General features: G+C 39.8%; 1 protein-coding gene across 3 annotated transcripts in view; it reads left to right on the forward strand.

The window, feature by feature from the left end:
- The window catches only part of SPOP (speckle type BTB/POZ protein), an 87,850-nt gene extending 73,541 nt beyond the window's left edge, over positions 1-14,309 (forward strand). For all 3 annotated transcript variants that reach the window (XM_085873154.1, XM_085873155.1, XM_085873157.1), the window contains exons 6-10: positions 1,576-1,753; positions 10,293-10,348; positions 10,822-10,944; positions 12,408-12,550; positions 13,011-14,309. In XM_085873154.1, coding sequence (XP_085729280.1) covers positions 1,576-1,753; positions 10,293-10,348; positions 10,822-10,944; positions 12,408-12,550; positions 13,011-13,155 — 645 coding nt within the window. In that variant the 3' untranslated portion in view covers positions 13,156-14,309. The remainder of the gene's footprint in view (positions 1-1,575; positions 1,754-10,292; positions 10,349-10,821; positions 10,945-12,407; positions 12,551-13,010) is intronic.
- The last annotated feature ends 256 nt before the right edge of the window (positions 14,310-14,565 follow it).

Here is a 14,565-nt window from a genome sequence, read left to right on the forward strand (position 1 = left end):
ATATATATCTATATATATATATATATATATATATATATATATATATATATATATATATATATATATATATATATATATATATATATATATATATATATATATATATATATATATATATATATATATATATATATATATATATATATATATATATATATATATATATATATATATATATATATATATATATATATATATATATATATATATATATATATATATATATATATATATATATATATATATATATATATATATATATATATATATATATATATATATATATATATATATATATATATATATATATATATATATATATATATATATATATATATATATATATATCTATATATATAACCTGGTGTTGGCGCAGTGGTTAGGGAACCGGCTTGGGATCCAAAAGGTCCTGAGTTCAAGCCCCGTTGGGCCACTGAATTAATACACCAGGGGGTTGACTCAGCCTGTCATCCTTCCGAGGTAGGCGAAATGAGTACCAGTGTACTGGGCCGGTGTATACCCCGGTTAAAACAGGTGTACCATATCCCTGTGTCGTAAGAGGCAACCAGGGTTGCGTCAGGAAGGGCATCCGGCGTAAAACATGTGCCAAATCACTATGCGGATCATACGGATGATCTGCTGTGGCGACCCCGAAAGGGAGCAGCTGAAAGAAGAAGATATATATATATATATATATATATATATATATATATATATATATATATATATATATATATATATATATATATATATATATATATATATATATATATATATATACATATACATATATATATACATACATACATATATATATATACATACATACATACATACATACATACACACACATCCATCTTCAATATCAGTTACCCAGTAGGTCAGTGGTTATAAAAAAAGTATACACACACACACACACACACACACACACACACACACACACACACACACACACACACACACACACACACACACACACACACACACACACACACTGAGCATGTTGGTCATCAAATTATCATCGACACAGTTTGTTTTATTTTTAAACGCTGAATTTTTAGTTTTCCATTTCTTTTTCTAGTGTAGACTAACTTTTATAAAATGAATGCTGTATGTGAATTTTGAAATAATTATAATGTCGTCGCTGGTGTTCTAAATTGAGCTCATGCCTGCCAGTACTGTTTTCCTGCTATTCTTCTCCGCTAGTGATGCTATTCACACACACACACACACACACACACACACACACACACACACACACACACACACACACACACACACACACACACACACACACACACACACACACACACACACACACTATATAAAAATATGCTAATGCATTAATTTTTTTCATCTGCCTTGTTTTATCTGTTTTGGCATGTCTTGAACTGTTATGTATACCTCATTATTATAACCTTTTTAATGCTCCACATCTTTAACGTTGTAAATACCCTCTCGGGTACAAGTTGTAAAACATCCGCAAAATACATTAACCCCACTCAGGTGCATGTCACTGCATATCAATAAAAATGCATGAGCGAGCACATAACTCTACCTTCTTGTACTTGTCAGGTGAGTGTGGTGCAGGACTCTGTGAATATTTCAGGGCATTCAAACATGACCACCCTGAAAGTCCCTGAGTGTCGACTGGCAAATGACATGGGTGACCTTTGGGAGAGCAACCGTTTTGCAGACTGCTGTCTGTGTGTTTGTGGCCGAGAGTTCAATGCTCACAAAGCCATCTTGGCAGGTTTGGCTTTGTCACGGCGGTGCAAACATTTACTCTGATATATTTTACTCATTTTTCCAGCAGTCGAGCCAGTGGGATGGTGAGGCTGCTCAGGCTAATTTATGCTTTTGCAAGGCTTTATGTGATGATCCTGCTAATTATTTTGCCATGACATTTTAGGTTACAGGCATTCCCTGAACCATCATCTTTAATATTAATAAGCCAAAGTATGGTATTTTGTATCCAACTGGTTTTGATGCTTTTATTTTGCAACCTCTAAAATTCAACCTTGATCTTGTCTATTTTTAAACGAGATGATATTTTTTAATTTGCTTTTGAATTTTATCCCCAAATTTTAACAAGGTGCACAAGAACAGAAATTATTGAGCACTTGATGAAAGCAAGTGCAAAGCAATTTATGCTTGTAAGGTATTGTTATTTTGTGTGAGGCTCTCCCATTCCCCAAAAGCCTTGTCCACGAGCCCCCACCCCACCCCCTAATTCTAATAATATTCCGGGTTTCGACCAATCGGGAGCAACCTATTGTGTTCCACTTTAGTTAAGGCCCGGTCACACCTTGACGTTTTAGCCAACGTATGCCGATTTTTGAATTTTTTTTCTAAAACGCTGGCACACGTTGAATACGTTATGGGTAAGTTTTGATAACATTGAGAGCACGCTGAAAAACACTGCCATACGTCGTTGTACGCTGGCTTTAAACGTTGTACTTTTTGGTTGTCCTCAAATTTTTTCATGCTTGAAATTTCACGACGTATGCCGGCGTATGACTCACACGTTCCGCTACGCTGGCCACAAGTTGTATGCACGGTCTGCGATTGTTGACAGACGTCAACACATGCTACTTGTAAGTTAATCATAAGTTGAGACACGCCGAGGTAATGTTTAGCGTACCCGAAACTTATTTCTAACCTATGATTAACGTGTTGTTGGCACGTTACGCGATCGTTGCCACACATCGACAGACGTTACTTTTAAGTTACTCATAGGCTGAAAGACGTCGGTATAATGGATCGTTCTTGCGTCAGCGTCCACGGCCACGGCCCGGACACTTATTTGCAGCATTCTTCAAACTTTTCTTCGGCATGACGAGGATGTTCACACTTCGATGTCTAGCTTGGCTATGATTCCAATTGTCCATCGGCAGCGTCTATTTAAAATAGTCGAGTTTGAGCGTTTTAACACGTTCAGAAGAAACGCTTCAAATTTCCAAACCCCAGCGTCAAAAAACAAAGGCAAGTGACAGCAATTTAAATCGTTCATTGTAAACAATGAAAATAGCTGAGTGGTACCGTTTAAAAGTCGTTGAGTGTAAAAAAAATCCAATTGTTGAGCGCAAGCGTCTACTTTCAATAGTGGAGATGCAGCCATTTAAATTGTTGAGTTTATCATTTAAATCGTTAAACGCAAGGACGATCCATCATAACCCACACCCTCCCCCTCACACTCACCTACTACTGCCAACATGAACAAACTACTACTAATACTAATACTGATACTGATACTGATACTGATACTGTTACTGCTGACATGGACATCGACTCAAAAAGGACTCGAAAACACTGTTGGGTTCCCCTTTTATGAGCAGCATTTTTATATACCAATTCCCAAAACCGCTGGGAACACGTCTTTATGTGGCAGTTGTAAGCTAGAAACAAGTTAATTTACTTTTTTTTGTCGACCGGAAGACGTCATTGGAATACGTCTACATACGTCGATGTGTGTTGGGACTACGTAAAGAATTGGTTCAAAGCACGTCAAACATAAGTTAGAAATAAGTTTCGCGTAAAAAAGACATTACCGCGACGTGTTTCGACTTGTGAGTAGATTATAAGTAGCCTTTGTGGACGTGTGTAAGCGTCCACACATCGTGTGTAAAACTTATCCCCATCGCATGCGGAACGTGTGTCATACGCCGAGTACGTCGTAAAATTTGGAACATGTTTAAAATTTCTTGACGTACTCTACTTACTACGACGTATGATAGCGTACTTTAGCGTTCTACTCACGTATACCAAACTTACTCATTCCGTATTTGACGTGCCCCAATGTTTTAGACACATTTTTCTTAGGTCGGCATACGTTGGCAAGATCGCCAAGGTGTAACCGCGATGTTGACACTTCCATTTCTACGGCAGTTATGATTCGAATCGTTGTGCGTCAGCCTTTTAATAGGCTACGTCACGACATCGTCGGCGATGTGTGCAACGCGCTATGCCTAAGTTAGACTATCGTTGGGCATCGGTTGTGTAGGCCGACAACAGGTTCAGCATTCGTTGGTATGTTATCTATAACACAACGAAACGTTCTGTGTCCGTTACCAATGCGTTATACATAAGACCGAGTCGCTATGAATACGTCCGAATCTTTAAAAAAAAACATCAAAAGTTCAACGTAAGCCAGCGTTTTACATACATTTTAATACGTTGCCATCGCTGGCTAAAACGTCAAGGTGTGACCGGGCCTTTATTGCGGTATTTCATTTCGGCCAATTGCGTTTTTGAGCTGAGATAAGTCATTGTTTGCGTTCGCATGTACGATTACCTCCCAACATGAGCCTTTTGTTGTTTCTTGCACACCGTTAAATTGTAGTAATCAGACCAGCATACGGGAATGAAGCCAAGTTTAATAATAATGAATCGTCATCGAACAAGAAATGACATATGGAGATCCTGTAATACTAGATCTCCAAGTTCTAGTGGACACACAACAGTTAATAATGGCATCCAAACATAAGATGATGGACAAAATTAGTTGTCCCAAAAGACAGAGAAAGGTTATAACATTGTGCAAAAAATCGAGTTGTTAGATTGGTTGGCATGAGGTCAAAGTGCAGCATCTGTGGCCTGCCATTATCGGATCCTTGAATTGACTGTGTGGTGGACGTGAGTCAAATGCGGTAAAACGGGAGAAACCATTGCGGATTTACCTATTTGAGTGGACCGGTGATACGGGAGAAATCATTCCGGATTCACCATCGCTTCCACGAGGCACCCGGGCCGAACCCTCCAGTTCGACCATGGCAGACACCAAAGAAACAGGTTTATTTTGGAAGAGGATGCCATCTCATACCTTCCTTTCCCAGTAGAAACGATCTGCTCTGGATAAAGGTGGCTAAGTATTGTTTTCCCCTTCTTCTGTGTGGTGCCTTTGACATGCTCCTGATTATTGAACAGCCATCACAAGTTCTACGTCCACATCTTTTGAACCAACACCCTCCCCCCTCTAACAGCATCATCTTCCTGATCTAAGTGTTGTGTTTTCTATTTATGGCAGATGACAGTACAAACGACTACGTAATATGTTTATCCTCACCCACCTCGCTGTTTTGTGAAAACCACATCATTGTGTTTTTTAATTTGTTTGAAAGGAAAAACTGTTGTGTTTTTGTTAAAAAAAAATTTCTGTATTTATTTTATTTCCATGTTTACTTCAACGTTAACATCCTTTATACATATTTTACCTGTTTATTTTAATTGTGATATGTTTATATTTAACTGCCACCCACGAATCAAACCCCGTTTACCCATTGGCCCTTGGTTTCCACGATCGCAGTTTTAACTATTGCAGCATTTTCCAGGAACATAACCTCAGCGATATTTGAGCGTTTAAAATATATATATATATATATATATATATATATATATATATATATATATATATATATATATATATATATATATATATATATATATATATATATATATATATATATATAGATATCGATATATATAACACGATATTTCAAAAAGTTGTGGACAAGTTATGACAAAACTAGGTGAATGAGTTGGGTAGTAGATTTTGGTTCAGGTTGGGATGCAAATCCTGCCTATCAGTGGGATACAAAATGGAAAACTGTTTAGCCTGGTGGAGGCATACGCTCTACCCAGTGCCACTCTAGTTATGAAAATGTTTGTCTCCATGGCACTCTTCAGAGAGGAACAAAGGTATTTGACATGTATGTTAGTTCGAAAAGGCACAATGTTTTGGTCTGAAATTCGCCATCTCCGTCAGACTAGCCCATTATCTCATCAGCTCCTGATATAAATAGTTCTTGCAATTCCTTCCTCAATATAGTACATTCTCTCCTTCACTAATCCATCCCTCCATGCCTCCAACTATTCCATTCAACACCTGACCCTGGTGCACTGTGTGCTGTAGTAAGGTACAATGCAGTCTGAGTTTTCCACCTGGAAGGCAAAAGCAACTGATGGGAATCAAAATTAGACTCCTCGTAATGCACAACCAGTCTGTCCTTAGCTCATATGCGGCAGTCAAACCTCTCAAGTCTCTCCCTATCTTCTGAAGTCTGGTTGCTGCTGGTCAAACTTGTCTTGGGCATACATTCCCTTTCTGAAACACAATCCTAAAACATGGAGTCATGTTGGACACTGCTCGAGAAAAAACTGAATATCTTAATTTTATTTTTACTGAAAAGTCCCAGATCCCCAATCTCTCCCTTCCCCCACTCACCTTTTCCACCATCACAGATTGCTGTCTATAGTTGGTACACTTCTTTACTGCTAAGGTTGAGCAGTTCTTCCTCGATATTGACACTTCTGCACCTGGGCCCAAAGGCATTGGTGGGACTGTAAACTCAAGAAGTTGCTTCAGCCCTTGTCTCTCTGCTCTCTTTCCTCAACTCTCTTTCCTCACTCTTCTCCATGCTTTTCTGAAATTGTTTCCTGCCTTCATCTTGGAAATTTGCAAATGTCACTCCTATTCAAAAGAAGAGTTACAAGTCTGATCCACTGAATGACAGACTGGTTAGTGTTCTCCCCATCATTAGAAAAGTAATGAAATATATAATTTGCTGCAGATCTCAAGCATTATTGTTGCGGAGCCGGGTATCGGCTACGAGCACGACCTTTAGGTGGAGCAGTCGGGTCGACTCTACCGAACACCCAGAATCTAGATCGGACCTTTCGGAAAACTCCGAGGGTACGGGTCCCTTACCGGACCGTGAATCGTCAATAATTCCACCACATGGTACAGGGTTATTTGCCAATCTTCAAAATACCTAGAGATCCACGTGGCGAGTTACCGAGTATTCACACCCTCGACGGCACTCGTACGAGTCGAGCCGTTAGCGTGCCCGACCCGTGTGCAACCCGAGCGGATGGTTGCCGAAGTCCCATCGGTCCAAATGTACATTTACAGCGGCAACAGCCTTTGTAATTCACAAACATGCACCATGCTAAGCCAATGGAAGAAACACAGCAATGAACTCGTACATTTAACAAATGTATTTATTTATAATGGGGGAAAGGGGGGAGCACGCAAGAAGCAGAGTTATCTGACTATAGAGATGCAAGTATGTACAGCAAAGAGCACTAAAACAATTCCTACTTACAGACGGGCCCACCGACACACACACACACACACACACACACACACACACACACACACACACACACACACACACACACACACACACACACACACACACACCCAGAAGGACATGGACCTGTCCACCTCGTGTGGTTCGGCTGACACGAGCAGATGAACCAGGTGCCAGCGAGACGCAAGCAGAATCCAGAGCTCCCTTCAGCGCTCGTCCTGGCAACCAAAACTCTCCTCTGTATCCCAAACTGTCGAGAAGGCAGGAGGTTTCTCTGCCACTTCTCCAAGTCTTTGAGTTGAACGTCAAAGTGAGAGCTGATAACTCCACACTCGTTCAACCTGCCCGTCAGATTGACCACAACCTTGCCTGCTCGATGGTCATCAACTATCTCAAAAGCTCTCTCAGTTCACCGACAGAGAGAGGGCGCGCAACCGACTTGCGGTTCTTGTAGAGGAAGGATCTCTCCTCGTCCGATCGCACCGCAACCTTATTCACCCTTTTCTTGGGGGGGGGGATGCCTCCACCCTCCCCCTCACTGGACGGTTTTGCATCGCCCTGTCATCGGGGTCTGATTGGCTGAGCAGCGGCTACCTCACTCGTAGCATGCTGATTGGTCACGGGCCGCCACGAGTCTCCTCCTTGAACTCCGCTCACCATGGCGTCGGCCAGAGCGAGGTGAAGGTGAGGGTGATGCTGGCGTTGTTGTAGTTGATGTTGGTGGTGTAAAAATAAAAGAAAACACTGACTATCAAAATAACTCCACAGCACATGAACATTTAATTACCCATTAAACAAGGGAAAGGGAGCTATCTATCCACATTTACTTATCGAAATAACTGAGCTATAGGACCTGTATGTTGAGTGCTTATGGCTTCCAGATTCGTAACATTATCTCTTCTCCAGCTCTTGAAGCATCAGTTTTCCTTCTGCCACAGCTATTCTACCTTGGGCGTTTTTTTTAAAACCAATAATAGATGGAGGCACAATCTCAAAGGAAAGATTGGGTCCATCTCTCTGGACATCTCTCGAGCTTTGGTGGTTTATGGCACTTAACCTTACTTTCCAAGCTGTCTTATAATGATATTCAAGGCAAACAAGGGTTTTTGCAACAAAGCAGCCCTTCCTCGTTCTGTTTCTTTTCTGACTTGCATCTCGCAAAATGGCATTCATTCTTTATGAAATTTATTCTTGTTAAACCTTCTCTCAAACCTGCCCTGCTCCACTTCCACTCATCTTCCTGCCTGAAATGCTTAAATGATTTTCTCTGCCAGCAGAAACATTGCTTTCAATGGCATTTCGACTCGTGATCTCCCTCTTAAGGCTAGCATGCAAATCAGTGTTATCAGAACAAGCTTATTATTGGTCTACATAAATCCATTTCCCTGGAAAATCCTCCATACCATTTTGTTGATGACTGCATCCTGTTTCAAAATGGACACCACACTTGTGCTTTGTTTCAAACTCCCCAGAGTTTTTGTCCCTGGAACCTGTGTCTCATAGTAAGGCACAACCTGTTATTGGGTAAACAACATTTCCAAACTGGCTTCAAAGACTGGCTTCCCCTGCAGCTTCACCACAAGTTCCCCTTGCCCTCCTTTATGAAAATATAATGAATTGAAATAATATTTTGCATGAAAATCTACATTTGGTATTGAGGCTCACATAATATGATTGCATATAGCCTAATTTATTGCCTTAAATACCACATTGTCACATCAGGGGTCCTCTCTAACACAGACCCTCTGCACCAAAGATCCAAGACCTCCACAAATGGCCAGATGATCCTTACTAAAGTCATGCTGCAAGCAGACAGTACTTGTGGCTCCTATCCACGTTCTAATAGTGGGAGACTCAGTTATAATTTAATATTCCCCAAAAGCCATCAAAACTCGTTCCGAAACTGGCGGTTGGTCCGAGCACATGTGAAGGCAAGAAGGTAGGAACATGCTCCTCATTATGGGGTTTATTATAAAATAATCCTGTTTATATAAAACAACCGAGATGCTATAAATAAATAAATAAACGGGCACACCTGCCATTCAAAAGACAAACAAATAATGGAGCACATGTATTTATTATACAATTGAAACTATAACCCTCTATGGCACCGAAAATAAACCGTCATCTGATACATCCAAACAAAGGAAAAAGGTGAGGGCTTGAGGTAGGCACGAGCTAGTCTGTCCACAATAATGGGCATTGTGCAGGCTGGTGTTGTACAGGGCTGGGGTCGAGAGGGGAGATGGCGGGGAAAGCAGTATTAATACCTCTGCAAAAATTATTTTTAGTTCCTTGTAGTGTATATGGCATCCAAGATCTCTCAAGCAGTCTTCACCAAAGAAACGCTGAAGATGCAGGGTGACAAAGAAGAGAGAGTTTGCGCAAGGGTGTGTGACATATATGCCTTTCGTGCCCACCTTCCAGCATGTGGCTCATCTTGCAATTGGGTGCCCACCATCCCAGGCGATACCTCATTTTCCCACTTACTCGGGATTCTTCTGTCCTCTTTGCGGAGCCATGAAAAGCCCTCTGAGGGATATTCTATGGCCGTGCATGCAGTGCTCTGTATGCCCGTTTACACTCACCTCAAGCCCTCCATTTGGCCTCGCATGAAGACAGGAGGTTTTACATGACATGCCCTTAACCTAAACTGCTCTATGGTGGACGGTCACTGCCCCCTCAGTGCACAAATTACATACAACTTATCCCTGACATGTCCCTAGTTCAGGTATAAATCTAACCTACTTGAGCACACATTAAATACTATTCTTATCACATTCTAGCTATGGATCACCCCCCCACCCCCGTCCTCCACCCCTCGCCTTCCACGTAACAATATTAATACTGCTTTTCTGGAAACTTTTAGTTTGAAGCTGATGAAGAATTTAATAATATGTCTTAATGCATGTCAGATCGTGTGTTTTGAATTCTGAGATGAAATTATTACCCTACTTTCGCAGTGATTCTAGCCTATAATCTTGCTTTCACATTTTTAAAGAACTCATCTTGATTATTTTTCTCCCCAATTACAACATTCTTCCTCATACAAAAAATAGGGTGGGTACTCTTTGTCTTCATATAAAATAAGTTGTTAATATTCTGAGACTGATAAGCCTTTGCAAAAATCATTTTTATTTCCTAGTAGTATATATCAGTATGTTTTAATGCTTTCTTCTCTCTTTACTTCTCCCTCCCCAGCACGCTCAGCAGTATTCAATGCAATGTTTAAACATGAGATGGAAGAAACCAAAAAGGTACATTTGCTTTTGTTTGCAAGGATATTATTTTTCACATCTTTTAAACTGATCGCAGATTATGTGAAATTGCACATTCGGTGAATATGTACCAATTTCTTATGGGTTGAAGTGGTTTTTGATTACATTTTCCCTGAACATCTCTGAAATTGCATCATGTGAAAACGGTAGAAGCTACATTTGAAAGAACATTCTTGACATGACAAAGACAGGTACCCATTTAAGCTTTGTTGAGCTGGAAGGTTTAAAATCTTTCCCGTCTCGATAGCAGGGTTGAAGCCATAACCACAGGGTGCCTGAGAACAGATACTAGTAATTTTGCATCTTGTAATTGAAGTGCACTGGCATTTGAAGACTGGCAAAATGCAAATAAAAGTTTTTTTTTTTCCTATATATTGGTTTTTCTTAGAATTTTCTGTTTGCAACAAAAAGTGAAAATGCGATGTTTGTATTGGCCCATTGTTACCTCTTAGAATAGAGTGGAAATTAAAGATGTGGAGCCCGAAGTTTTCAAAGAAATGTTGCGTTTTGTCTACACTGGCCGAGCACCAAACCTTGAGAAAATGGCGGATGATCTACTGGCAGCGGCAGACAAGGTACGTATGAGGGCCTGCAAAACGAAATAATTCTATGAACCACCAAGTCGAGGCAAGAGGGTGTTTGTTACAAAGTGCTCAATTTGAAACTGTTTTTTTAATGGGTATGTATTTGTGCTGTGCAAGTAACTGCGTACACATTGTACCATGAATGTCCCTTTGTTTTCCTCATGCCATCATTGAAGAGGAAAAAAAATGCACTCTTAGCCTTCTCTATATTGCAGTCGTGTGCTACATTTTGATAACACCACGTAGGACTTTATAGGATTTTAAATGACCTTGTGCAAAATGATTAATGGTTGCCTTCAAAAGCAATGAACTCATTTTCTTTATCTACCAAAACTTTATACAAGCAATGGATGTGAATGAAGTCTTCCCTCCACTGTAATCCAAATAATAACTATTACATTCCATCTTCCTGCTTGTCTTGGGGTTGTCTGTGTAACAAAGAATTGGGTGTTTTTAATACATTATTAAACTGAACTCAAATCTGATTTCGATGAATACAGTGAAGATCGTTAAAGCGTGCACAATAATAAAAAAGGATACATTTATACCGACTGTTTTTTTTTAAATTTCATTTTATTTTTTGAGTGGAACATGAACAGAAAGCTTGGAGATAGTATGCCTCATGCTTTCAGATGAAAGGCCTTTTATATGTTGAAATTAGGTTAACTCGATATAGACAATTACACGACTGTTAAACGATGCCAGAGGCAGACATTTGGAGGTGGTAAATCTGTCTCCCCTGCAGTTTCATCTTGTAAAGCTGTCCCATTTAAACCAAACCCATTATTTCCTACAATGCAAGAAGTATCTGCTGTTTTAAAAAAAATACGAAAATACATTTCTGTATCGTTTGGTGGGTAAAGTAAAAAGGAGGATGGGTTGAGGAGGAGATATTATTGTGATACGCATATAAATGAATAGTAGTGTTGATTCTGTAAAAAAAAAAAACGGTACAGCGACTTGAACCGTTGAATAATGAGCCTGTTCAAACTCTGCCTGCTGCTCTACTCACTTAAGATGAACACAATGCAAAGACATTTAGGCTTCATAATTGCTGGTAATAATCTTACATTTATATAATGTTGGATGGTGTGCCTGCAAGCAGAGCTATAGTTTTCTGGTCGGGTTGATGCAAGCTTTATCGGACGCTCTATTTCACAACCATTGTGGTTGTAGGTGCATTGTCTTGTGAAATCCATTCAAATGAACCGTTTGGCTTTGGACCTTAAAATTATAGGTTTGTACTTTCAGTTTTGAGGCACTCGCTCCTCGCAACATTGCAATAGTCTTATCGACTGCATGGTGAGTGGGAAAGTCAAAGTACCACCAGGTCAAGCTGCATTCCTGTGTCATGGTTGAAAGATAATAAAGAAAATAATTTGCTTCGTTTATGTAGCCACCTTCATTGGACCATGGAGGATTTGCTGCAATCATGACTTGCGTGTCCTCCGTAGTATGCACTCGATCGGCTCAAGGTGATGTGCGAAGAGGCACTGTGTGTGAACCTTTCGGTGGAGAATGTGGCGGACACGCTCATCTTGGCTGACCTACACAGTGCTGAACAACTTAGAGCGCATTCGATTGATTTCATCAACAGGTGTGTTTGTTTGGCTGCATACGCCAAATGCGCTTCACTCAACGATGCTTTTAGTATGGCTTCATCTTGTTTACCATTGTGCTTAAAACTAAATGATTTTTTGATGAAATTTGTAATGGGGGAAAAAAACAGGCTGGTAAGAATCTGAAAGCTGCAAATTTGTCATAATTTTTATTGAAGAAGGAGTAACAGATTGTTTCCAAGGCCGGTAACTAAATTTGTGACTCGAACAATGTATATATACATGGGGTTTAAAATCTCAACTCCACTACTCTTATTGTTATTATTATTGGAATCACATAACTTTAAATTTTGAAGAACTCTATAAAAGATTCATCTTGAATCCAGTACGAGTTCTTCCACGAGCCTCTTCCATGCAAAGACTTTCATGCATAATGGTCTTAAAACAGAAACTGTAGTTTTAATTTGTTATTTTTTGGCATGGCTCATGTCTTCCCAGCCACGCCACAGACGTGCTGGACACAACCGGCTTCAAGTCGATGATCCTTTCTCACCCTCACCTTGTCGCGGATGCTTTCCGTGCACTCGCCACAGCACAGTGCCCACCTTTGGGGCCACCTCGGAAGCGACTGAAGCAGTTGTAACAGCATTACGGAGTTAGACAACACGCTACACGGAATGGACCTTTCCACTTCCAGCCAACGGTCTGTTTGTGATGAACTGTGCAAAATTCTCTACGGACCTAAAAACTTTGGCCAACGAATCGGATCTTAAAACGTTCGTTTTAATTTGATTCATTTTACACAGGAAGTTGTTTGTAAATTTGTAAATCATACAACAATTGCATTACCCTCGCCAACCTCTTCCACAAGAGGTTGTTTTGAATATCACTTTTACAAAAGAAATGTTTCAAAGTTTAGTTTACGTACATTGCACTTTATTTATTTGTGGAAGTATATTATTCAAATCACTGACTATTTCAGCATTTGCTTTTAATGTTTTGCCAGTGACTTTAATTTTTTTTTGCATGTCCGAAATTGGCTGGTAAGACACTTCCTTCAAAGGGCTAAGTTACTTTACTTGGCTCCTCAGACCCTCATCTCTTTTGTGGCTACACAAAGCGAATCGCACAATTTTATCCAGTCCTAGTTTTATACTAGATTGGTCATCATTTTTATCTGAAGGATGATTTCCTCGTAGAATGCAGAAAAGGATGAGATGCCTCTTTGCAAACGCTTCCACCTCACGATGCTTTTCACCAGAAGCATTCACTCTGGAGTAACTTAATTTTATCTGATGGCCAACACAGTGTTTTGTTTCAACTGTGATCATTTTGCTCACCTAATATGAGATGAGGCAGTGCATGCGAAGGGTAAGGATCAGGCAATTTAGCCACTGCTGCACGTACATTGTCCGTCTGAACAGCGGGGCAGCATAGAGCTTTCTCATGCAATTACAATACAACAGGAGTGGAGTATGCCTCCCAGTAGGGTGTCCTCAGAAAATGCAGCCATGACAAAACGCACTCTGGGCTTCAGGGAGGGTAGTCAAGTGTGCTGTACTTCACAACCATCTGGAAAAGAAAATATGACCAATAACACCTCTTTTGTATTATCAGTTTTGTATAATTTCTTGCCTGTGTTTGAAGATTGTTTCAAATAATGTATCCCTTTCTCATAATTGTCTTGATGCTTTGGAAATTTCATTTCAGTAGGATTAATATTAAGCTGATGTAGCTTTGCACACATTGTACATCCTTGTAATGTGCAACCTCAAATAAATGTATTTGTGGATTTTTTGATGCTGTATTGAAATCATCATCTTTTTTTTTTAATCAACAATAGGCATACACATTTGACCTAATAGCTATTTTATTTTTGAGCAAATACAAGGGTTATTCAGTAGTTCCATAGCCAAACATGGAAAACAAAATAAGGGTGATTGTCCTATTAAAAGGTTGTTTAAAAAAGAAATAGAAATATCCAAAGTACATTGGAAAAATATCCAGAAAATCAAGTCATTTTTATTTTGGGTCCTGGGTATAGGCATCTCTC

This window comes from Eptatretus burgeri, chromosome 3, assembly GCF_056783735.1.
Source record: "Eptatretus burgeri isolate ZD-2024b chromosome 3, Ebu_testis_v1, whole genome shotgun sequence".
NCBI lineage: Eukaryota > Metazoa > Chordata > Myxini > Myxiniformes > Myxinidae > Eptatretus > Eptatretus burgeri.